This window comes from Halichoerus grypus, chromosome 2, assembly GCF_964656455.1.
Source record: "Halichoerus grypus chromosome 2, mHalGry1.hap1.1, whole genome shotgun sequence".
Lineage (NCBI taxonomy): Eukaryota > Metazoa > Chordata > Mammalia > Carnivora > Phocidae > Halichoerus > Halichoerus grypus.
In genome coordinates, this window is record NC_135713.1 from 120,722,940 (window position 1) to 120,749,440 (window position 26,501).

The 26,501-nt window shown below is 41.4% G+C and overlaps 1 protein-coding gene and 1 pseudogene across 1 annotated transcript in view; both read left to right on the forward strand.

Annotated features, from left to right (window-relative positions):
* The first annotated feature begins 1,488 nt into the window (after positions 1–1,488).
* Positions 1,489–3,535, forward strand: LOC118530593 (transcription factor BTF3 homolog 4 pseudogene; annotated as a pseudogene).
* A 3,497-nt stretch (positions 3,536–7,032) lies between these two features.
* Positions 7,033–26,501, forward strand: part of ETF1 (eukaryotic translation termination factor 1) — a 30,760-nt gene continuing 11,291 nt past the window's right edge. The window contains exons 1-2 of the mRNA XM_036084172.2: positions 7,033–7,189; positions 7,350–7,453. Coding sequence (XP_035940065.1) covers positions 7,368–7,453 — 86 coding nt within the window. The 5' untranslated portion in view covers positions 7,033–7,189; positions 7,350–7,367. The remainder of the gene's footprint in view (positions 7,190–7,349; positions 7,454–26,501) is intronic.

A 26,501-nucleotide genomic window follows, 5' to 3' on the forward strand; every position in this document is an offset into this window, starting at 1 on the left:
CTACTTCTCTTTTTATACGGTTATGTATTTAACATTCCTTTGTTCTTTTTCCCCTTAAAAAAGACTGTAAATTTGGGGCACTTGGGTGGCTCAGTCGTTAAGCATCTGCCTTCGGCTCAAGTCAGGATCCCAGGGTCCTGGCATTGAGCCCCGCGTCAGGCTCCCTGCTCATCAGGAAACCTGCTTTTCCCTCTCCCACTCCCCCTGCTTGTGTTCCCTCTCTCACTGTGTCTCTCTCTCTCTGTCAAATAAATAAAATCTTAAAAAAAAAAGACTGTAAATTTAAGAACTGCACTATATCTAAAGTGTTTCAGCACATATCCCGGTATTAGAAAACTGATCTTCAGTATTTATGAAATTGAACTAAAAGATTATCATCTGTCTCACTATTCTACAATTGTCTACTGAGTCAAAAAAAGGCACCACTGGGAACATTAAGCACTTACTTATCTTCTCCCCAAATGATCCAAGGGCATGGCTCAATCTCACCTTGCTAATTATTCTTTCATGTTACGGGAAGATGTACATCAGCTGGTGAGCGCTCCTTGTAACAGGGATTCTAAAAAAAAAAGAAAATTCTAGAACAGAAAGAATGAGTGTTCTCTATGCGCATTTTTTTTTACAGTTGGAAATCATTATAGGGTAAAGCATATAATGGTCAATATTTGCTTAATTTAACAAGATTACAAATTCATGTACAGATATTTGGTCACTTAGAGAAGAAACTGCTGTAATTCCTTAGTTGTAGTCCCCCCCTCCCATTAAAGGGTTGTATTATACTCCCTGTGTCCACAGGGGAGTAAATGGTACTTTACTCTGACCATTTCAAGTCACTCTCACACATTGTATTCCAGTTAAGCAACGCTGTCTTATGTCAATTTACACAAATCTTTTGAGTTTTACACTACACCACTATAGCTTAGGTCTTCTTCATTGGCTTTTACTTATTGTAAGATTTCTTCATGTATTTAAGGATGACATCTATGGAACTTCATTCTTCAAATTCATTATGCTTAAGTACATCCAGGAACTTGAGGGCAGACCAGACATTCCGTTATTGATCTTCACCTACTTCATGAAATGATTGGCACTTCAGTTTTTTTTTTTTAACATTTATTTATTTGGGGGGGCGGAGAGAGCGAGCACGCATGCAAATGGGGGAGGGAGGAGCAAAGGGAGACTCCATGCTAAGCGTGGAGCCCAATGTGGGGCTCAATCTCACAACCCTGAGACCATGACCTGAGCTGAAATCAAGAGTCAGATGCTTAACCCCGACTGAGCCACCCAGATGCCCCACTTCACAGATAGTCTAACCCAGGGATTATTTGTAACTGTTTTTAGGCACATTGGTTTTGTTTTTTTTTTTTTTTAATAAAATCTTATATGGAACTCTTATGGATCAGAGACAGGAAAAACATATAACTATTAAGATACCCAGGAAAAAAATCATTTATTATACTAATATAGTGTATATAAATAATTTTTTTTAAGTCTGGCAAGGAATTATTAGGAAGTTTATTAGTTAGGGTAAATAAAAAGCCATGAACACAGAACTGAGATCTCCAAATTCTAGTATTGCATTTACAACACCAGTTAGAAGCTAATATACATTAAGGATATCCCAAAGGGAATCATACCTAAGTCCCAATCTTACCTGACCAGGATACCCACAAACACAGAAATGATGCCCAGACTGCTTACCTAGACAGTAGCAAAAAAGGCCTTCTCTTTAAGCTATTAAACATCATGGGGCGCCTGGGTGGCTCAGTCGCTGGGCGTCTGCCTTCAGCTTGGATCATGATCCCAGGGTCCTGGGATCGAGCCCCACATCGGGCTCCCTGCTCAGTGGGAAGCCTGCTTCTCCCTCTCCCACTTCCCCGCTTGTATTCCCTCTCTCGCTGTCTCTCTGTCAAAAAATAAATAAAATCTTAAAAAAAAAAAAGCTATTAAACATCATCAGGAGATTCCTGCTTTTCTATCTATAACCACGGGACCCTAGTATATAATAGACAACTCCAAGCTGGGCAAATTGACAAGAATGTTGAATGCTAACGGGGAGAAGGAACAAAGAGGAATAAGTATATCTAGTTAGAGACCCTTGTGATAGCTAATACAAACACAATGCTGAGGCTTGAAAAAGTTTACTGCAGCCCAGGAATAGTTTCCATTTTAAAAAAATCACAATCTTGCTCTTGCCAAATGCTGTTGTTGGAGGACCCTCCCTGCTTCAGATTTACCAACAGCATGAATCAAGAAAAGTTAGCCAAACTTCAGGCTCAGGTCCAGATGGGGGCAAGGGCGCAGCTCACAGAAAGAAAGTGGTAGTACATAGAACAGCTATAGCTGATGACAAAAAACTTCAGAATTCTCTAAAAAAACTGGCTGTGAATAATATAGCTGGTATTGAAGACGTGAACATGATTAAAGATGATGGGACAGTTATTCATTTCAACAATCCCAAAGTCCAAGCTTCCCTTTCTGCTAACACCTTTGCAATTACTGGTCATGCAGAAGCCAAACTAATCACAGAAACGCTTCCTGGAATATTAAGTGAGCTTGGTGCTGACAGCTTAACAAGTCTTAGGAAGTTAGCTGAACCGTTCCCCCGGCAAGTGTTGGATAGCAAAGCACCAAAACCAGAAGACACTGATGAAGAGGATGATGATGTTCCATATCTCGTAGAAAATTTTGATGAGGTATCAAAGAATGAAGCTAACTAAAATTTTTTCTGGAGTTTGGAAGCCGGCATGGACTAGATTTAACAAATCAGCTATGTGGTTCCAAAGCTTTACAGACATGGAGAATGTCAACTATTACTAGTTCAGTAATATAAATATTTTGTTTATTAATAATGCTGTTTGTTCAGCATTTCTCGGTCATTTGATTTTGCATTTTGCACTTCCTCCCAGGATCTATTCTTTTGGTCAAAATACGAAGTATTGGTGCAGTTCGAGGGTGTTTTGGTGTTTGATTCTCAGTTTTCTGTTTTGTTTTTTTGTTGGGGTATTTTTGGTGTGTGTATGTGTATGTATGCGTGTGGGTATGTGTGTATACAGTGGAGAGCAAATTGGAAAACAGTTCTATTTATCCTCCTTCTAATCGCTTCTCGGCCTTTTGGCTAAGATCAAGTGTATTTATCCTCCTTCTACCCCCAGTAGAAAATAAAACAAATCTTTACATTAAAAAAAAAAAACAAAACAAAAAAACAATTCACATAAAAATCCTGCCACAAGCAACAAGACACTTGTAATTGATCTCATGGCCACAGTGACAGTAAAGGCAGGCGTTATCCAATGACTATTAGATGCTGACCAGCCCAAGGCCCAATTTCTAGGCCTAAACCACAATTGTTCCTTGGCACCCACACAACCCTCCCCACATAAATACCCAATCTCTTAAACTCCAGCTGTGAAAAGTTCCAAATTTCTAACATTAACACACCAGCCACTGAAACAGGGTAAAAATCCCACAGACCATTTTACCGGCTCCCTCTTTCCACCAGGAAAAAAATCCCTAGGAATTGTAATTTGGATCTGCTCTACCTTTAGGTTCTCACCTTCAATTTTCTGCTACAACTAGTGTAGCAGGTCAACAGATGGGTACTGAAAACAGTGGAAGAGGACAGAACAAATTAGGAGAAACTAAAAAGAGAATTAGCATTCACTATTGACATGGGTGCTGTAAATAGTACCAGGCACTTTACACAACTTATTTAATCTGACAATAGTCCCACAAAATAGGCAGTATCCCCATTTTATGATAAAAACACAAATTCTGCAAGATTTAAGTGCCTTGCCCAACCCAATGTAAGGAGCAAAGTCACGGTTCAACCCTAAGGCTGCCTAGCTCCAGAGATCTTTCCTTTAACAACCCCACTGATTTCCCAGAGTCAAAGGGTACAGCCCTTAGGAAATCTTTCCACAACCATTCCTCCCCTGCTTTCTTTACTTTGGCTACTCTTAAAACTGGCCCACGCATCAGCAACCAATAATTTCATTCTGTACTTAACAGCACTGTGTTCTCAAGTTGCTCTTGGTATTTTCAACATCAAAACAATCCTCCTTCCCTCCCCCACCTCCACCCATTAACTAGGGATGTTATCTATACCCCAATATTTAACTTTTTTTTTTTTTTGAAGATTTTATTTATTTATTTGACAGAAACACGGCGAGAGAGGGAACACAAGCAGGGGGAGTGGGAGAGGAAGAAGTAGGCTTCTCGCTGAGCAGGGAGCTTGATGTAGGGCTTGCGGGGCTCGATCCCAGGACCCTGGGATCATGACCTGAGCCGAAGGCAGACACTTAAGACTGAGCCACCCAGGCGCCCCCAATATTTAACTTTATTACCTAACATTAGACCTGGAGAAGAAGTTCTGAGGTCAAGTACAAATCCTTCATTTTTCAGAAAAGGACAAGCTGTGCCAAGAGAGGTTATATATTCTACACTCATCATATGTCATTTTGAAAAAAATCTGTATCACTCTTATGTCACAGGAGGTTCTTCCTGGAAACTGACGGTCATGGTTGCATTTATAAAGCCTCCTCCTTGCTGAAGGAAATAGCATCTCCCTGTTCTATTCCTTTCAAATCTCTTCTGCTAGAAATCAATGCCAGGATTTGCCTGTAAGACACTGGTTTTCAATTCTAAGAGATGATGAATTTACAGCAACTAGACAAGTAAGCTTTGGGAGCTACAGTGTAACTATCTGGGATTAAAATGTTCTAAGAAACAAGTTCTATCTCTCAGTAATTACCAAGTTTGAATGATTCAAATGCTGACAAAGAGCAATTCTGAGATGTCACCATCTTACTTCAGGATGAATCACATATAAAAGCAAGCCTGTGAGGTGGTCCAGAAAGCCTATAAAGCCATGAAACATGGACCTGAAACAATGCTATAAACATAAAAATGAAGAGATGTAGATCAAGGCAACCAAGTGAAGAAAGTAGGAATTGGGGCAAGAGAAATGAAGTAGGGAAAAGCCTGGGACATGGTACACATCCAGTCAGTAACAGTGTTTATGATTATTTACTTTAAGAAGGTCCGTTGCTAAGCACAGTGAATGGCACAAAGAAGTACAGTAAGTACTGTGTAATGAATGAACACATCCCATGAATTACAAAATGGTAACTAAAGAAGAGATTCCACCCTGGGAATTCATTTGCTGGGGGAGAGACTTACCCTGTAGGAAATGTGTCCTTACCTTATGGTAACAGAGGTAATGGGGTTGCTGCATGATAAAATGCACTGGACACTGAACATGGAGTCTGGAAGCCATAAACTAGCTGTGTGACTCTGAGCAAGTCCCTTTCACCTTTCTTTGCCTCAGTTTCCCTATTTATGAAATGGGGATAATACCCCCATCTCAAAGGTGTGAGCAAAGTTGAGATAACATGCAAAAAGGACTCAAAGCGCACGTAAATGCAACTGCCTGACTGACATCACCACTTCCATGTCTCAAACTTAATAGGCCCAAGAGGAAATTTCCAATCATCCCTCAAAACCTGCTCCTCATTTTCCCCATCTCAGTAAATGTAACCATTTCCATGCTCTGGGAACATTCTTGCTTTCTCCACATCCAATCCATCATCCAGTCCTATTCATTCTAACCCCCTGTATATCACTGACTTCCATCTGCACTATCATCACCCTAGTCTGAGCTATAATTATCTCTCACATGAATGACTGCAGCAGCCAAAATGATCTCTCAGCTTCCACTTTTGCTCTCTCCAATCCAAACAGAACCATCTCCTTAAAAACATAACTATACATTCATGTCATTTCCCTACCTCTATAAACCCTTTAAGCTGTCCATTGTTCTTAAGAGAAAGAAGCCAAACTCCTAAACCTGGCTTTCAAGGCTCTAAATGATCTGTCCTCTGTCTCCTCCTCAAGCTACTTTAGCCATTCCTGACCTTGTTCCCGCATACTGGCTTTTTAAGCACTTTTTTTTTTTTTTTTAATGTGTTATGCTCTCTTCTGACAAAACCCCTCATTCTTTGGGTCTCATTCCAAAATTAGGCCCTTTTATTACACTCTCACAGCATTCCAGAGTACCTACGTATTTATGCAATTATTATACAAAAGTATACAATCACAAATGGTTATAAACCCAACGAAACTGAGAGCTCCACTAAGCAGGCACTGTTATATCCAGTTCACCTCAGCATCCTCGGGAAAACCGAATCTAGCACAGTTTGGGCCCAAATATTTGAACAAATCCAACTGAGGTGAAGAGAGACAGAGTCAACTAAAAATTCTAACTCAAAAAGATAAAGTTCCAACTTATATAGCTGCCCATTTGCTTCAACACTCTCCCCACCTCCACTCTCAAAAGCTCAGACTAAACCATTCGTGGGCTCAAATACCTCAAGGTTTCCAATCTCCCGCAGCCCCTGCTTTCCCCTCCCGTCCCCACAAAACTCCAGGTCCAAAATGAACCCATGTAAGCGCTGAGGCGAGACGTAACGCGCCTCTTTTGCCCTTGGCGGGTGGCGGGGTCCCGGACCACCAGAAGAAAATTTCGGGCTGGGAGCCTGAATGCTAGTCCGCGCAACAGTGACGCACGTCGGCCGGAGCACTTTGTCCGGTATGAAGCCACGAAGCTTGAGGCATTTCTTTAAGACTCCTCAGGCGCAATTCAAATTGTGTGTTCCGGCCCAATCGTCTAGCCGCGCGTCGTAGATTTTCAGATGCCCATTCCATTCACCAAAGAGGGACGGAAAAGAGACGACCCCTGCGCCTTGCCCTTTAAAAAACACCCCCCATCGGAGGCTGGCGGGTCGCTGAATAAATCCTCGCGAGAGCCACCGGCTTCCGCCCGCTTCCTCCACTCCGCTAGCCGGACCGGAAGGAAGGCGGTACTTCCCCGCCCCGGGCCCTACCTCACAAGGCAGCGCGGCCCCAGCTGCGGCCAATCAGCGAGCTCATTGTAGGCCGCGGCGCGGACAGCCAATGGCAAGTCGCGGCGCGCGCAGAGCTTCCTCTCTTCCGCACAGGCCCCCTCCCTTCCGCCCGCCGACTTCCACTCAGCCTCTGGCGGAGGAAGTGATGTCACAGGCCCCATGTGAGCGGATTGCAACACATGCAGCTGCCTGGAGAGAGGGAGCCGGTGTCCTACGTCAGAGCCGCCGCCGCGGAGCCGCCGCCGGGGAGGAGCAGCCGCTGCCGCCCAGGACTGGGCCCTTAGGTAAGCCAAGGGAGGAAAAGGCCAGCGACCGCCGCGGCGGGCCGCGCGGGGCGGGAAGAAGAGGGCCTCTTGGGGGTGGCAAGGAAGGGGGCCGCTCTGCCCCAGCGGCGGCGCTAACTCTGTGGTCTTGGTGTCTCCGGGCCCCGCCGGGCCGCTCTAGGGAGGAGGAGGCGAGAAGATGGCGGACGACCCCAGTGCTGCCGACAGGAACGTGGAGATCTGGAAGATCAAGAAGCTCATCAAGAGCTTGGAGGCGGCCCGCGGGTGAGCGCCGCGTCCGGCCCCCCCGTGCCCTCTTGGTTCCCGGACCCCTCAGGATGGCCGCCCCCGCGCCGCATGGCCGGATGAGGAGAACCAGGCAATAGTCAACTCCCGCCTTCTGGATCTCTGGGTAGTTGCCCCCGACTCAGGGGCAAGGGTCTGCGCGGTTGGCCGGAGAAGGGGTCCTTCCCCTGCTTCGGGGTAAGGGGCCCCGCTCCCGGGGCTCGGACCAGTTGACCCCCTCGTGGAAGGCCATTGCTACTTTTGAATCTTTCCAGGCCCTTGAATCCAGCACCTCCCTCTTCGAGCTCCAGGTGCTGCCACCCTGCTCGGGTGCTGTTGGGGGAAAGGGCTCGGCCTTCCTTTCCGAACGCCCTTCCCTGATTTCCTCTCTTTGATGTTTCTCAGCCAGGTCTCATTAAAATGGCCTCCCCCTCCCGGTCTTCTGAGACCCGGGTCGGTGAAGTTTGGATGGGACACGAAGGAGAGGTGGTCAGGGACAACCTCTTTCTGACTTTCCGTGATATCTCTGGGTCTTCCACCTCTTCCGAGATGACTTCCCCCAAGTCCTCCAATTACCCCGGAGCTTCCTGGTGTTAGCTGTTGAGGTATCCACCTATGAAATGAAAATGCCAACGTGTGCGGGGTGGGGTAGAGAGGAGATTTTGGTGGACGAATCCGCATCTGTATATACAGGAGAAACCGGGTTATGGGGCCGTTGATGTGAACTGTTAACTACGGGGTCCTTTTCGGCCTCTCTCTGGAACTTTCAGGGATGAGGTGCCTGATGTACTAATGCTTGTTGAAATTTAGAACTGAATTAGGTGGGCTTTGCGTCTCCTTTTATAAATATTATGGTTGTGCACTATGGGAAGGTTAGATTGAAACTGGCTGTATATGCTTTTTTATTTTTAAGTTAAAAAAGAATTACTCGTTTGGAGAAGGTGTGTCAGAGGTATTCCCATTTTCTTAGTTTATTTATTTTGTCCCTTTCCCAGTTATAGGAACTTTTTGCTTACAGGAAGTGATCCCCCTCCCCCCCCCAAAAAGCGTTTGGAACATTACATATTTGTATGTCTGAGCATTCTTAGAATAGCAGAGTTCCTTGCTCCAGGCCATGTTGAAAGTTTGTTTTCAACACAGGAATTGGACATTCTGATTTCCAGCCCAGGTTTGCCCTTCATTGGTTGATTTTCAGTGATAGAATTAATCAGGCTTTTAATTGTTACTATATGAAATAAGGTGTGCTCAGTTTTAACATGGAAGGCGTAGAGTTAGTAGATTGGTTTTGTCGTTGTGTTTTGTTCTTATTAAATTAGTGACAGTTCTGCTTGAAATGAAGCTTCTGAAAGTTTGGCTCTCAGTTCAGTGACTTGGGCTTTTGCTAACTCTTTCCCTAGTACAAACTGAAGGTGGCAGCTTATTTTTTATTTCTTAAGTTTGTTTCTTTGAATTTAATAAAATATTCAGACCTATTTAATGATCTTATAGAAATTTGAACACAGATGGGTTTTTGCCACATGGTAGATTGAATAATTATTCTCCCAAGTGTGAGCATATTATACAGGAGGGGTAGTACAGGTCATGACCCATTATGTATGATGCACTACCAGGAATTAGATTTGTTTCACTAGGATATTCTGTTGTGTTACTTTCAATTGAGTATGACTTTTATGGATTGTTGTTGCAGTGTTTAAAGTTGGATGTGATCTGTAGATTTGTTCTCTTAACACTTTAGTTTGGGGGCAGTTTCACACATTAGAATCTGCATACATTATATACTCTGAAAAAGTCTAAAATGTGAATTTACAACTATAATTTGCCTATTGTCTGAGCATAGTAACGTTAAAAATAACTGCGTGTAGTAACAGCATTCCCTTCTAGTGCTTGATGAAGGAAGCTTATTCTCAGATTTGTTCCTAGCCGTGTTACCTAGCTACTTGAAACTTTCAGGCTCCCCTTTCAAGCTTCTAGAGGCCTTATCCCTTTGATTAGCAAAGTTCAGTAAAGTTTAAAGCACACTAAAAATTGAGGTTCTTATATACAACTTTTCTTCTAAGTGATGGGGTTAGTTTGGACATTTTAGACAAGGATTAAGCTGTCTAAAATAGCTAAGAGTAGTCTTCATTTAAACAAATAATATGGTTGATAATCATGTCCTGCTTTGCTTTTATTCAGGATTTGGTTGCATCTTGATCCCATGAAAATTTTAAATCTTTGCCATCTCTGGGTATCAGTAAGGAGCCACAACTGTATTCAGTTTGGCTCAGAAGTTTCCCAGTACTTACCAACTTCTTTTAGGGAATAGGAAGATTGCATGTTCATGGCTGAATTGTATTAAAGTCAGACTCAGATTATCATAGTGTATGGTGAGAAATATTTTCTTTGCCTAATGCTAAAATATTTTAAGGAGAAATGTAATGATCTTTAAAGACAGACTGGATGACAAAATGAATCTGTGCGTACTGGTGTTTGGGGGTGTAGCCTTTGGGTTTAAGGAGAAAACTGATGTGTTCAAGCATGGTTATTAGCACGAAGTGAAACTTAGTAGTGGATTAATAGAATTGTTTTTGAAATAAAGGTGTTTTTTTGTTTTGTTTTTGGTTTGTTTGGGGTTTTTTTGGTTTTTTGGTTTGTTCGGTTTTGGTTTTTGCCCTCCTAGCAGTGTAGAGTTCTGGGCATGAAAATCAGATTGGTTTGTTTTTAACAATAACTATAAGGTATGCTGGGATAAGAGTAATTTTGAAATTGAGAGTCAGTTTATGATTATCTCTTGATAATATCACCCAAATGTAGCTTAAAAAGGGAACCACTGCAAAATGGGCTCAGTAATTAAGTACATCTGAACAGAGTAAAGTTTCTAAGCACAGTAATTATTGGGTGCTTAGTATATTATAGACGCTGTGTTAAGCAATACACTATTTGATTTAATTCTCACAAGAAGTATTGCCACCTTTTGATAGCTAAGGCACATGAGGCTGAGAGGTTAAATAACTTGGTATCTGAAGTGTAGCACAGCCTAGGACTTGAACCGGTGTGTTACACAGTGCAATGAATATACTTTATGTTTTCCGAAAATACAAGGCTGGAATGACTCAAATTGTGATCTAAGCGACAACAGACTTATTTTATTTTATTTTAAAAATTTTACTTATTTAGAGAGAGAGAGAGAAGCAAACACCACTGAGCATGGAGCCCAACATGAGGCTCGGCTAAGTCTCACAACCCTGAGATCATGACCTGAGCTGAAACCAAGAATCAGATGCTCGACCAACTGAGCCACCCAGGTGTCCCTATAACAGACTATCTTAATGTTGTCATGTCTGTGGAAGAGCATTTATAAGAGCCAAAATGGCTAAAATAGGGAACTTGGTGGAGTCTTTTTGTAGCCCACATCACACTTAATTTTCTGAGCTGAAAGAAGCGTTACACATATAACTTAAAGTTTGTGGAACATACTTACTTAGTTTCATATAAATCTGGTTGAATGTTAGTTTCTTTGTGTGTTAATAAAATAACCTGCCACTTCTTTTGGTATACATAAGTCCCATTTAAAGTTAGTGGAAGTTCTTCCTGGTTTATGATTGTCCTGGTACATTCTTCACCGTTGGCTTAACGAGGACAAATGTGTACATAAACCAGAACTGGAACTAGAGCCATGTGAATGGAACTGTGGTTGTGGGTATTTTGGATAAGGAACTAAAGCAGGTGAATATATTTTACAAGAAAGGTGAGTGGGAAATTTTGGTTGTTTTTTTCTTACTAATGTTTTCTGAACCAGCAAGAAGTAGCCCCAGATAGAAGGCTGGAAGATTTATAGTTTTCAAGTAATAAAATCATTGCCAGAGCCTGTTCTAGCCAAGGACAGTGGTAAATGTGACAGACAGACAAGGTTAATTTGGGCTAAGTTGCATCTGTGGGTGTTAGAATATTTTTTTGATTTATCTTGACCAGGGAACCTTGTATATTTCAAAAATAATGAAGGCTTAGTCAGATAACCCATCTTTGAAGATCTGCACAGTTTGTAAACTTTATTGGGGTTTTCTGTGGTGGTCTTTGGGCATTTTTAAATCTTACTGTTTAGTTAAAAAGAACTTAATTTTCTGAGCTGAAAGAAGTGTTACACATATAACTTAAATTTAAGTTTTAAATTTAAGTCAGATATTGACTTTGAAGGAAATAGAAGTAACCTAGCTATACATGACTGCCTTTCCTCCCCTGAAATATATAGCTTCTTTTCTCCTCTACTCTAAGTAGTTCTGATACCAGACGGGGGGCGGGGGGGGGGGTTGGGGCTCCCCACACCAAGCAGTTCTCTAATTCTTAGCGGACAACAGCTGGGTGTCCTACAATTTAATCTAATTCTGGCACTACATAAAGTTAGCATCTGATCCCATAAAGTGCTCAGTCCCACAAGATTGCTCCCATTTGTGGTAAGTCTGGGCCTCCCCTATTTCTGACCTACAGGCTTAAAATTGGGGATTTAATAATTTGCTAGAATGGCCCACAGAACTTAGGGAAACACTTCACTTATATTGACTGTCTTTTTTATAAAGGATACAAATGAAGAGTACATAGGGTGAGGTCCAGAAACATCTGAGTACAGGAGCTTCTGTTCCTGTGGAACTGGGGCATATTTCCTGGGTTTACCAACCCAGAAGTTCATTAAATCTTGTTCAAGACTTTATAGAAATTAATCTGCAGACTCTCCCTCCTTCCACACCACAAACCTTTCAAAGAGGTCTGTGGGTGGAGCTGAAAGTTCCAATCCTCAGTTACCTGGTCTTTTTGGTGACCCCAGTGGCCCTACCCTAAGTCACTTTATTATCATAACCTCACAGAGATTCCTTATGAATCACAAAACCCTTCCATCACCCAGAAAATTCTAGGGCTTTAGAAGCTTTGTCAAAAGCCATGGACAAATACATTTCTTATACCACATAACCATTTTTCTAAATCTCCACAAGATTCCTCACATCATGTTGGATTAAAAGTAATTTTGTGAGGGGCACCTGGGTGGCTCAGTTGGTTAAGTGTCCGGCTCTTGATCTCAGGGTCATGAGTTGAAGCCCCGTGTAGGGCTCTACACCCTAGTGTGGAGCCTACTTAAAAAAAATAATAATAATTTTGTGAGATTGTTGAATAGGCTCTTTTTAACCTTCTAGACAAATAATATGGACAGTCTGTTAATATGACTTGAATCGATTAAAGTATATTAAATGTGTTTGAATACCTTCCCCAAGTAAAAATTGTTGGTTAATAGAACATTCACTTAAATGATACATGGAATGTTCTCAAAGCCATGAGTTTTAGGTACTTTAATTTTTACTTAAGTTCTCCATACCTTAAAGGGCTGCTTATAACTGAAGTGATACCAGAATATTGAGGCTTTTAAAGAGAGTTGGTTTTTGTTGTTGTTGTTTTCATTCTCTTCTTCGCAAAACCCCCCCACCCCCAAGAAAAGTCAAAAATTAGAATGTTTTTAATTTCTTGAGAAGAGATGTAGACCAGAGTACAACTACAGACAGAGGTCTTGGTGGCCTCTCACTAAGAGGTCGTGATACAGATGCCACCAGTAGGTCTGAGCCATGAGAAGAGAAAGATAGGGGGAAGAAGCGGAGAGAATATATTTGATAGGGTGTGGTAGTGTCCTTGAGGCAACTCCCAAGTGTCATAGGTTGCCTTCCTCAACCAGAACTAGTTCTAACAGCTGTTGTATTCAGGAATAGTGTTCTATGCACTGTGAACCTAATGAACAATTACTATCTTTGAATTTCAACTCTTGACAGACTTTTCATTGTAAAAGTAGATACACTTATCCTTCCAGGAAAGGAAGGCTTACTGTGGACACACTCGTAGGTAAGCACGAGTACCTAATTAGAATAACATTTAAGGCCAGGGGCGCCTGGATGGCTCAGTCGGTTAAGTGGCTACCTTCGGCTCAGGTCATGATCCCAGGGTCCTGGGATCGAGCCCCACATCGGGCTCCCTGCTCGGCAGGGAGTCTGCTCCCCCCCCCACTCCCCCTGCTTGTGTTCCTGCTCTCACTATCTCTGTCTCTGTCAAATAAATAAATAAAAATCTTAAAAAAAAAATAATAACATTTAAGGCCAAATGCCGTGTGGGTTATAGGTCTGTCCAACCTACCCTCCCCCACACACACACAGACCAGTTGGACCCTTTTAGCAGAGGGCCCTTTTTCTTAGAGCTGGGGTTAAGAGTGTGCCTATTGTGGCCCCTTGTGCTGGATGTTCTGTTGTGAGAAACCTTAAAATAAGTTTGGCATCAGGGTTGAATGGTCTTAGATCCTATTTGAAGATTCAGAAGGAAAAATCTGCATCTTTTCCCTAGACCCACAGCTGGAACTGTCCAACTGAGAACACGAAGAGCAGAAATTTCTTCAGAGCCCAGTGAATTCTCTAGGGATCTCAGAATAGAACCTTCTCATAGGATACATTCTGTAGGTATCTCTTAATTCTTCAGCAGTCTCTTACCTTAATGAGGGGGAGAAGGGATTAGAGGGGTTCAAGTTTCTTCTTTGCAACAGGTTGGAAATTAGGTTTCTTGTGGGCACATTCCTCAAAGAGCATGAAGGCTCCCTTTGGTAACAGCTTTATCTTAAGCCACTGGATGGACACACTCTAAATGCTTGCTTGCTGTCTATTAAGATAGAAACTTCCCTTTTTTCTTATTTTTGTCACATTCTGAACAGAAACCTTTTCTTCCTTTGAATATAAGTGAATGAAAATTAAGCAATTTTATTTTTTGCTTTTTTCTCACCTCCCCCAAACATAATTGAGTTTAAGAGCCATAATTTCATTATCATTTTCATAGATACAAAGATGAAAACAGATTTGATTCTTATACATTATACATTGATCACATTTTCTGTGCTTTAATCCATCCCTTTCTCTTTTGTCTACTTAATTTGTATGTAATGGGTGCCTTATAAGTATTCATGTGTTTGCTTTGTTCTTTTTTTTTTTTACTCTCCAAGTTGTTCTGTATCTTTAACAGCAATTTTCAGACGTGAAGTTTTCATCCAGTGTATGCTTTGTCTTTTGTCACCATCCTTCCTATCCATTTCAGAGGACTTGACATTTTCAGATGCCTGACAACTGCCTCTTGTCATGCAGATCACTTGGGGATATTGGGCCTGTGCTCTCCTGTTTTCACATTTTCATTTGATCCTCTAAGGTCTCCTTTAAAGAAGAATGGTCCTAGTCAAAACAAAAGATTGTCTTTTCCCTACCATATTTGGGGCCTTCAAGTTAGATTTTCCCCCACACTCACATCTAGGTATATGAAAAATGAAGCCCACAAATGCATTTTTACTACTAACCAGTCAACTTACAAGCTTCATCAAACATCTGCTGTAAGTTGGACACTGGACACTGGACATTTGGAAGAAATGTGTAATACAGTGAGAGCATGGTCTGACACACAACCATGGATTGATGATATGAACCATTTCCAGAACCATGTTAGTAATTACAGAATAACAGTACATGTTGAAGCAGGGCATGGTATAAGCAGATGATTAGGGTCTTGAATGAGGTGTTGGACATTTTCAAAAACCGAAAGAGACTGTGTAACTGCTTGGGCAAATTTCCTAGGGGAGGCAAGTATTGTAGAATGTTACCTAGGGCAGTAGTATTATTTGGCTGATACAGTATCTTTGATACAGTGGTGGAGTGGAGCTGTAACTGATCTTCAGCTTTGAAATTGTAATTGAAATTCATTCTTGATTGAAAGCCAGTTAGCCTAAAATTAGATCCAAGAGCTTTGTGTTGGTTGATGGTTGGTGAGCTGTCAGGGTATTGAAATAGCGCAGAGCATTTGTGCATGTGTGCCTTGTTCGCAAAGTTGGCATGAGAGAGCTGAAGACAGTCCCAACAGTTTGCCTTTCAACCTAAATAAACTTTAGTTTGCAAGTAATGAAAATGTGCTGATCCCCAAACAGGAATTCCTTAATACCTCTGGATATTTTTAGCTTTTTACTAAAAAAGAGTTTTCTTCCTTTCTTGGCTACCCCCATTCTCTGGCATCTTCTGGCCTTGATGACTCCACTTAAGCAAGGAAGAGCCTCAGGAAAGACAGTGTTAGAGGTTCATGACTGAGGTGTGTTTTAATGAAGTAATAAAACTAGTTTTCTGAAGGTGAGTTGAGTAGCATACATTTTGACTCCTCACAACAGCTCTGTGAGGAAACTACTACGGCCATTTCATGGATGAAGAAATTGAAATACAAAAAGGTTAGGTAGCTTGCGTGATACCACAACCTAGTAAGGGGCAGTGCTAGATTTTCTGTTCCCACTTTTCTAGTTTCAGAGCCTGTGATCCTATTATACAACACTGCCTTGTTCTTTGATTAGTATTTCTTCTGCTAAGTAGAAATATCTCCCATTCCCTTTTGAAAGGAGGACTCTTGTCCAAGGAGGTTTGCATTTTACTAGGGGGAGCAGGTGTGCTGGGCGCAGGAGCAAAGATAAAAGGAAAACAGGCATGCTTTTTTTTGCAAATCTACCCAAGGAAGAACTTGGGTACCAAACATATTTACTCTTAATGAGCATCACTGGTGAGGGAAACAACTTGCTTTTAAATCCTTCCGCAGAAGCTCATTCTGTGTATTACAACAGTAACAGGAAGGCAGTGGCTTTTGTTTTATTTGAAAAGTACTTGCGGGACGCCTGGGTGGCTCAGTCGGTTAAGCATCTGCCTTCGGCTCGGGTCATGGTCTCGGGGTCCTGGGATCGAGTCCCGCATCGGGGGACTCTCCCTACTAAAATAAAATCTTAAAAAAAAAAAAAAAATGAAAAGTACTTGCATTGTGGTAAAGAAACATTAGATGAACTGTCTCATTTATAGGGTCCCATGTAGAATGCTGGTCCCTAAAGCTGGTTGTGATTGATATCTCTAGGCTTTGCCTTGATGTAAGAATACTAGAGAAAGTTTACAGCTTCTGCTGCTCCCTGGTGGGACATTCCACTAGGTTAACTTTGTGAAGTTGTTATAATTTTTTTAATTTTTTTTTTTATTTTTTATTTACTTATTTTTTTAGAGCAGAGGGAGAGAGAGAATCTTAGGCTCCACACCCACTGTGGAGCCTGATGCAGGGCTTGATCTCACATCCCTGAGATCATGATTTGAGCTGAAAACAAGAGTCAGGCGCTTAACCAATTGAACCATCCAGGCACCCCTATGATTTTTCAAGACAAAGTAAATGCCTGTGATTGTAGAAAAAGTAATACACCAGATATATACATTTTTGTTTTGGATGACTAAGTAATCCTAGTACTGTTGAGGATAAAATACTAAAATGAACCTTTGTAAACTTCCTGCTGGAAATTTTTGCTGGAACAGGTGAGTTATTCTGTTCTCTATGATAGAGGCTGCTTTAATGTCTCAGTATGTTCAGATCTTGGACTTTGGCCCATCTGGTAATGGCATCTGACCCTAAGGTCAATTGCATAAACCAATTTCAAGTAACTGTCTAGCCTTTTGAACAGTAACAGAATCCTCCCTCCTAGTTTCGTATTCTGCAAGCTCTTTATAAAAAGCAGCCCCCTCCACCTCCAACCAGCATCAGAGATGATGGGGGGCAGGGCATCAAGTTGAGGATGAACAAAATTAAGGGTAGCAAAAGAGGACACTTTGGAAGTATTGGTTTTGTTATATTAAAGACTATGGTTTGGGGGTTTTGGTAAAGGTAAAGCTGGGTAGTCAGTCATTTCTAGGCAAGTGTTAGTTCCTCTCCAAAACTAGCAAATTTTTTAATTGGTATTTTATATGGTAGTTTAGAATAAACCTCTGGTGTTGACATAGAAGAGACTATATGGAGGGGCGTCTGGTGGCTCAGTCGGTTAAGCGGCTGCCTTTGGCTCAGGTCATGATCCCAGGGTCCTGGGATTGAGCCCCGCATCGGGCTCCCTGCTCAGCGGGAAGCCTGCTTCTCCCTCTCCCACTCCCCCTACTTGTGTTGCCTCTCTTGCTGTGTCTCTCTCTGTCAAATAAATAAATAAATAAAATCTTAAAAAAAAAAAAGACTATATAGAGAAGATCTTATTTCTGATGTTAGGAATTAACCGTTTGTTTATTCATCAAATTCATGTGCTAAAGTGATTTGTGCCCTTAAGCTTATATAGACATAGTGTAAGCAGTGTGTTATTTCAGTTTTCGATACTTGGTGGAAGAGAAAATGGGGTCAGATCTTTGAAGTGACTGATAACCAGACAGAAGTAGTGACTGACTCTAGGTTATATCAAAATAATGTGAACCCATGCCACAGCTGTAGGATGAAGCTGTTTAAGTTTTTATATAATAAAATTTTTTAAAGTTTCAGAGGGGAATAGATTTCTGGATTTCTCCCTTATGGTAAATTACAAAACCATTTCTAGTGTTCTGACCATATTATTTTGAACTGCATTTTGGGTTTGGTTCATTTGTTCTATTGGAAGATTTGGTAAGACCTTTAATCCAAGAAAGGTAATTACCACCTACCACAGAGTCACCTTTTATCTCTGGACTTAACTCAGATTCTAACAGACTTACCACCATCTAAAGTACTTCCCCGTCCCTTCTAGCTGTGATGTTAATTCTTTCTGACTATGCTATTAAAGAGCAGAGGGGTAGGGTACAAGGAGCTAGAGTTCCATCTGGTTACCTTTTAGTGACCCCTTAATTTTTGCTATCCATGCTAGGCACTTGACATACATTACAGGATCCTCATGACCTTGTGAAGAAAGTAGAAACTGAGACCCAAAGAGATTCATTTATGTAAGTTGCTGTAGGTTATGCAGATAAGACATAACATGAACCCAAATCTGTTGTATAAATCTGTGCTCCTGGGGTGCCTGGATGGCTCAGTCAGAAGAGCATGTGACTCTTGATGTCGGGATCATGGGTTCGAGCCCCACGTTGGGCGTAGAGATTACTTAAAAAATTTTTAAAAATCTTTAGGGGAGCGCCTGAGTGGCTCAGTCATTAAGCGTCTGCCTTCGGCTCAGGTCATGATCCCAGGGTCCTGGGATCGAGTCCCACATGGGGCTCCCTGCTTGGCGGGAAGCCTGCTTCTCCCTCTCCCACTCCTCCTGCTTGTGTTCCCTCTCTCTGTCTCTCTGTCAAAATAAATAAATAAAATCTTTTTTTAAAAAATCTTATTTAAAAAAAAATAAGAATCTGTGCTCCTAACAAACCTCCTACACTGTTCCCATATTAAACCCATATCAAAAAGATTGCTGTAGTCTCAAACTTTAAACTTAGTTTTGCATGTTTGGTAAAAGAAAAATAGAAACCTTGTGGTGAATAAAAAATATGGACAGAGGTGCCTGTGTGGCTCAGTCATTTAAGCATCTGACTTCTGCTCAGGTCTGATCTCTGGGCTCTGTGCTTAGCGGGGAGTCTACTTCTCCCTCTTCTCTCCCTCTGCTCGTCCCCCTGCTCATGTGCATGCGCTCGCACTCTTTCCCTCTCCCTCTCTCTCTCTCATATAGATAAAATCTTTAAAAATATACATGGACAGAGGCAGTAGAAATTGGAGAGGAACTCATTGATTTACAGCTGGTGATCCATATAATCTGGCTAGCTTAGCAATTCCCAGAAATGATTTGAGATTAACTTGAGACTTTTGAGCTTGAAAAGGGGATGGTGGGAATCCTTGGCCACCCAAATCCTAGGCACAAGCCCAGTTACCAAACATTGGGATGAAAGCTCCTTGAGGAGCATACCCTCTAAATCCCAACAAAGAGTATAGTAGGCAGTCTACTTCTTGGTCCTAAACTGAAAGTAATTCTGCTAAGTAGGGGTGATGAGATGGGTGGCAGGCATTTGGTGCAAAGTGGGTGTTCTGTCCTGGAAAAGTTGGACAATTCATTGTGGTTATATTGCTGCTAGGGTAAATGACAGCAGCTTATCTACAGCAGGTGGGCTCAGTTTGTCTTCTCTAGGTGGGGGTGAGGTCATGGAATCTCAGGCTTCAGCTGGCCAAGAGATCATGCTTAGAGTCGCAGAAAGCAAGCCGGACCCAGTGACTGTCAGCCCTAATTACACATCAGAATTGATATAACTGTATTTGTATCAGGCTTTCTGAAAAATGTCTCTCTGAAAATCTTATAATCACCACTACCCTCATTGTGCCTATTCAAGAGCCATTGAATCAGAATAGAGGAAGGGGAGATTTTTTTGTATATGAGCGTTTATTTTTTTCTTTTGCTCTTTTAGAAAGTTCTCTCAAGGATTCAGGGTTCTCATGCAAATAGTGGTTGTCAGTGGACAACCTTGTGTGTACCACTTTTTTTTTTTCAGCTATCTTTCTAAAGTGTTCTTGAGCATTATCGATGATCCTTGATAAAATCTTTACAAGTCCTAGATTTTCTTTGCCCGTCATTCGGCAGAAGGCACGTTTCCTTCCAAAGGCTGCAACTATGTGAGACCTAAAGTTACATACTCCGCATAGTCCAGGCTTTGCTCTGATTACCGTGCATTTTCTACCTTACAGGCATTTCAGTCCTGGCACTTCGGGTGACCTTATACATGTTTCCCTGTCCATAATGCTCAGGGTTCATGAAACCTTGGATGAATAACTGGTGGCACTATCATAACCTCCCTTTTTAGGGAGAGAAACTTCAAAGTTTGTTTGAAACTGAAGGAAGGAAAGCTGTCAGCTCTTTATTTAAATTCTCTTCCTTCCTGAGTTTTGTCTAGTTTTATTTACTGTCCGCATTTAATCTATTTACAACTACTTCTTTCTGTCTCCCAGCTATTTTGTTGCTCAAAAGTTAGTCCTCTGGAAGCATTGATGAACCCTTGTTTGATAAGGGAAAGTACCCCAAATATGGTGAGAACAAGAAAGAATCCAAGAGCAGAGGCCCTGGGAAGCCTTATGTGCCACATTGATGTATGCTTTATCTTGCTTTGCCCAGTTTTTACAACCTGCATGTGAATCATTGCTGTACCTCATAATTCGCTGACTCTTGAATGAGAGCCTTTTGATTTTGGAAAAAGGATATAGTGACAAAGCAGAACAGTAGATGAAAAATGTTAAAATTTAAAAAGGATGTAGTTTGCATATGTGTCTAGCAACTCCTTGGTGAAAGCTTTACTTCACTTCCCGGTGGGTTGTTTGGGTTACTTTAAAATGAAATATTCAGCTTCCTTGATTTTATTTTGGTGTTTACACAAACTGGTCTAACAACCTTGATTGGCTTGCCTTGGGGGTAAATGAGCGTTTATTTTGTTTGGAAACTTTTCTGGAAAAACTTTAATCTGCTTCTGTTAAACCCAACATACAAAAAAAAAAAAAAATCAGGTATTATAAAGTAGCCTTTAAATTTCTAAGGTAGAGGCCGTCCGTCCACTTAATAACGGTGAATTTAAAAACTTAAGGTGTTTCCACCACCACCATCCCACGTGGAATAGAAAGAGGCATTATTAAGGGAAACTAGTGAAAGGTACTTTTTTGGGTATTAATCAAAATTCAAAAGGAGTGGGGCACCTGGGTGGCTCAGTCGTTAAGCGTCTGCCTTCGGCTCAGGTCATGATCCCAGGGTCCTGGGATCGAGCCCCACATCATGCTCCCTGCTCAGCGGGAAGCCTGCTTCTCCCTCTCCCACTCCCCCTGCTTGTGTTCCCTATTGCTGTGTCTCTCTCTGTCAGATGAATAAATAAAATCTTTAAAAAAAAAAAAAATTCAAAAGGAGTAAGAGGCCAAAACTAACTTCCAAGTAGTGTTTCAGATTTAGCAACTTAGCTACCTTTTTTTTTTTTTTTGGCAAGCCTACATTTCTGAATTACTTAAGTAGAAACGTGTGGCAAGATTTTCTTCTCAGGTGTCTTCACTACTTTGCGCTCTCTAGGATGTTACATGGATCTAAGTGTAAGGTTGGTTGTCCAGCTTTGGTGCTATACAGCAAAGTTGCTTAATGAATGCTTATCTGCTTAACCTATCTGCAGTGGAAAGTAAGTAGCTGCTTATCTTAAGGTCAGTGCTTTGTCCTCTGCATGATTATCTTGCTTTAAGGATTTCCTTCAGGCATTTTGGGTTCACTGAATTTGTCCCAACATCTTTAGCCTCAAAACTTTCCATCCTTTGGGGTTTGGTGCCTGTTTGCTTCTCGAGCTAAGTGCGCTTCACAACCCTGCTATCCTTGGAGCCCCTTCTCATTCCATTCCCTACTGATTGCCTCTTTGCTAGTTCCATCTCCTAGGAAACTACTCTGTAAATCAGAGCACGTCAGCTTTTAAAAACTGAGTCCTTTTGAGAAATAACTCCTTTGGTCCCTAAAGATTCCAAGAGCCCGTAGGGTAGAGAAATATGTTCTCTTGAGAATTGTTAATCTGAAAACAAGCACAAGCTAGTAAAGTCGGGATTAAAATATATCTGTCTTACATTCTTCTCTATTTTCATATTGTGCATGTGCATAAATTGACAGCCCCTGTGTAGACACAGGTAGGTAGCAGTTAAAATAGAGACCATGTTTGAAGTTAAATTTACTTGCCTAATGTTTCCAGCCCCTCCCAGAGCAAACTCCTCTTCTCCTTGAAGTTTGACATAACTCCAGAAAAAATTATCAGAAAGGTTCTTTGGAAATTCCTTTTTAGAAGCCTAGCAAGATAAATTATTGGAAGAATAGCAGTTTGTTACAGTTGGTTGCTTAAAAATAGGATCCAACGAACTCACTGACTGTAAAGAGCATTTTTCTTTTTTTGTAATAGGAGATACCAGTTTGTTTCATTTGGGAATTCTTTTTCCATCTAGTTCAGAAAATGGAACATGGTCACAGGTAGTATAGTATGTAGAATTTTTTATTTCTAGATACCTTGTCCTGATTTAGAAAAGTTCCCTTTTGTAGTTATACTGTGAACATTAAAATGAGAGTGATACACCTGACTTAATGTGTGTTTGTGTGTGCATGAGCAAGGGATTGTTTTGAAGCAGCTTTGCTTTGTGGTCATTTTGATTGTTTGTGATGCCAAGTGAAGCTGCTCTTCATAAGTCGGCTTGATTCTCTGGTTTGGCTAGAATACTTGCTCCCCTACCCAAGGGGTGGCAGCAGAGCCCATAGCATACTTTATACCGTGTGCTGTCATTGATCAGCGTGTATTGAGGAGAGTATCACAAAAGTTATGAACTGGCCTTCTGGGTTTTGAATAGAAACCCAACAGAAACAGTGCCAGTTTCAGAGATACAAAATAAGCTGATAACCTGAGAGTTAACTATTTTGATAGTTGGAAGGGCTAGATAGGCAGCTTGTCTGCTTATAGGTAAAACCTGTCTGACAAGAGAACCTGTAGGATTTACCACTAGGAGAAAACTTTGTGAAAGGGCAGGGTCTTGTGTAAATGAGGTCCCTTTTTACCACTAATACTGAGGAAAAAAACAAATCTGTGAAATTAATTTTACTGTATAAAATATAGTTATATGTATAATATAAATTGGCTCAATTTATACTGAAGCTCTTAGATTTGGGGCTATTAATTTCGTATATATGTGTGTTTATAAATTTGATTCTGTTCATATTGCCACTCATTCTGCTTATAAAACTGAGTTTTTTAAGCATAAAATTAACAATTTATTGTTAATTTAGTAAACACAAATTAACATTTCTCAGAAAAACCTTTGGCTTTTCTAGTAGGCTGTCAGGTTAAAAGACGAAGAGATTTTTTTATTTTATTATTTATTTATTTTTTTAAGATGAAATTTTAAAAGGAGTATCCTGTTCTGAGTCTTTACCGTAGATTTTTTTTTTTTAAGATTTTATTTATTTTACAGAGAGAGCGAGAGCAGGAACACAAGCAGGGGGAATGGGAGAGGGAGAAGCAGGCTTCCCGCGGGGCAAGGAGCCCGATGTGGGACTCGATCCCAGGACCCTGGGATCATGACCTGAGCCGAAGGCAGACGCTTAACAACTGAGCCACTCAGGTGCCCTACAATAGATTTTTTTTTTAATAACAGCTTTATTGATACACAGTTTTATATACTGTAAAAATTATTCCCTTTTTATTTATTTTTTAAGATTTTATTTATTAGAGAGCATGAGGGGGGGAGGGTCAGAGGGAGATGCAGACTCCCCAGTGAGCAGGGAGACCAATGTGGGGCTTGATCCCCAGACTCCAGGATCATGGATCATGACCTGAGCCGAATGAAGGCAGAGGCTTAACCAACACCCAGGAGCCCTTGTTTATCTATTTTTCAAGTAAGCTCTATGCCCAGCATGGAGCCCAAACTCACAGCTCTGAGATCAAGAGTCACATGCTCCACCAACTGAGCCAGCCAGGCACCCCTAATTACAGCCCCCCTCATTTGGGGGAGGGTTGGGGTTTTGCTGCTGCTGTTGTTTAGAAGAATTTATTTAAGTAATCCCTACACCCAGTGTGGGGCTTGAACCTACAACCCCAATATTAAAAGGTACATGCTCTTCTGACTGAGCTAGCCAGGCACCCTCTTAATTACCCCCCCCCTTTTTTTTTTAGAAGATTTTATTTGAGCGAGAGAGAGTGAGAGAGACAGCACATGAGGGGGGGAGGGTCAGAGGGAGAAGCAGACTCCCTGCCGAGCAGGGAGCCCGACGCAGGACTCGATCCAGGGACTCCAGGATCATGACCTGAGCCGAAGGCAGTCGCTTAACCAACTGAGCCACCCAGGTGCCCCAATTACCCCCTTTTTTAAAGGATACAGTTTACTGGTTTTTCAAGGGTTCTGCAACAATCACGACTATCTAATTTTAGAACATTTTTATCAACCCAGAAAGACCTTCCCTCCATTCCCTCCCCCATGCCCATTACTAGTCATTCCCCATTCCACCTTGGCAGTCCTGTTCTGCACATTTCATATAAATGACACCATAAAATATGTGGGTTTTTGTGACTGCATTTACTTGGTATAATGTAAAATGTCCATACTCCATTCCTTTTTATTGCTAAATAATATTCCATTATATGATTATACTACATTTTGTTACCTGTTTATTAGTTGGACATAGGGTTTTTTTTAAAGATTTTATTTATTTATTTGACAGAGACAGAGATAGCGAGAGCAGGAACACAAGCAGCGGGAGTGGGAGAGGGAGAGGCAGGCTTCCCCCCCAAGGAGGGAGCCGGATGTGGGACTCGATCCCAGGACCCTGGGATCATGACCTGAGCCGAAGGCAGACGCCCAACGACTGAGCCATCCAGGAGCCCCGACATAGGGGTTTTTTTTGACTGCTGTTACTAATGCCTCAGTGAACATGAGTTTTTGTGTGTACATATGTTTTCATTTCTCTTGAGCATATACCTAGGATGGTATACTGTGGATGGATTGGCTGGATCATGTGGTAACTGTTGAACCTTAGATGATTAGCAAGTATTTTCTCCCATTCTGTGAGTTGTCATTTACTTTCTTGATGGTGTCCTTTGAAGCACAAAAGTTTTTAATTTTGATGAAGTCCATGTGATCTAGATAATCTGTTGTTTTAGGGGCGCCTGGGTGGCTCAGTCGTTAAGCGTCTGCCTTCGGCTCAGGTCATGATCCCAGGGTCCTGGGATCAAGTCCCACATCGGGCTCCCTGCTCGGCGGGAAGCCTGCTTCTCCCTCTCCCACTCCCCCTGCTTGTGTTCCCTCTCTCGCTGTGTCTCTCTCTGTCAAATAAATAAAATCTTAAAAAAAGGAAAAAAAAAAGGAGTCTGATATGGGATTCCATCGCAGGACCCCGGGGATCATGACCTGATCCGAAGGCCCTTAACCGACTGAGTCACCCAGGCATCCCGATAATCTAGTATTTTAAATAGTAACTTTTCCATCCTGTTTGAGTATTAAGAGTTAATTATATTGGCATTTCCTAAACTTAAGAGAGTCAGATGAGAATAGTATCTTAAGGAATACAACTGACAGGAACCTTTTAACTATTGTATTGTGGCAGAGTACACACAGCGTAAAATTTAACCATCTTAGCCATTTTAAGCATACAATTTAGTGTTAAAAATACTCACATTGTTAGGCAACCAGTCTCCAGAACTCTCTTTATCTTGTAAAACTGAAACCGTACTAAACAACAAACACCCTATTTCCCCTTCCCCCCCCCCCCCAGCAACCACTGTTCTGTCTCTGTGAATTTGACTACTCTAGATACCTCATATAAGTGGAATCGTATTGTATGATTTTTATATCTGGCTTATTTCCCTTAGCATAAATTGTTCGAGGCTCATACATATTGTAGCATGTGTCAGAATTTCCTTTAAGACTGAATAATATTCCACTTTATCCCTATGGCACTTTTTTGTGTTGTTACTCATCCATCAGATGGATAGAAGGACTTCTGAGTTCTGTCTTTTGGCTGTTGTGAACGTTGCTACTATAAGCATTAGTGCACAAGTATCTGTTTGGTTCCCAGCTTTCACTCTTTGGAGGATAGACCCAGAAGTGGAATTGCTAGATCATATGGTGATTCTGTGTTTTATTATGTGAACAACTGCCATGCTGTTGTCCATAATGGCTGTATGATTTAACATTACTACCAGCAAGGCATTGGGTTCTCATATCTCCACATCTTTGCCAACACGTTATTTTGTTTTTTGATAGTAACTATTTTAATGGGTGTGAAGTGGTTTTGTGTTTTGATTTGCATTATCCTAATGATTAGTGATGAGTTATGTTTTGATAATGTAGTTTTGTGTGTGCTTCAAGTAGAACTAGAAATACTGAAATGAGATACTGTTAATAAGTATCTTTAGATAATGTAGCTAAAAAAGATGATGTTGGCATCAGTATCAAGGTTAGATAGAGGTTGGTGGCTGCTCAAAAGGGTCTTCCCATATGGCAAGGCCTTGGTAGTAGTGCCCTCCATAATTCAGAATTTGGTCCTCGTTTTTAGTTCTGGAAGCTGGAATTCGAGCACCCAGAATTGACCAGGTCCTCAGTGTATGCTGTGTGTATATATCTTCTCAAAATCAAAAGTGATCAATATGTAAAGTACATTTAGAGATACACCTAGAGTGTGTGTGTGATTTCCTAATTGGGATTATTTGTGTGAATTCCACACTCCTTTCCCATTATCAGATTACTTAGCGTGCTAAAT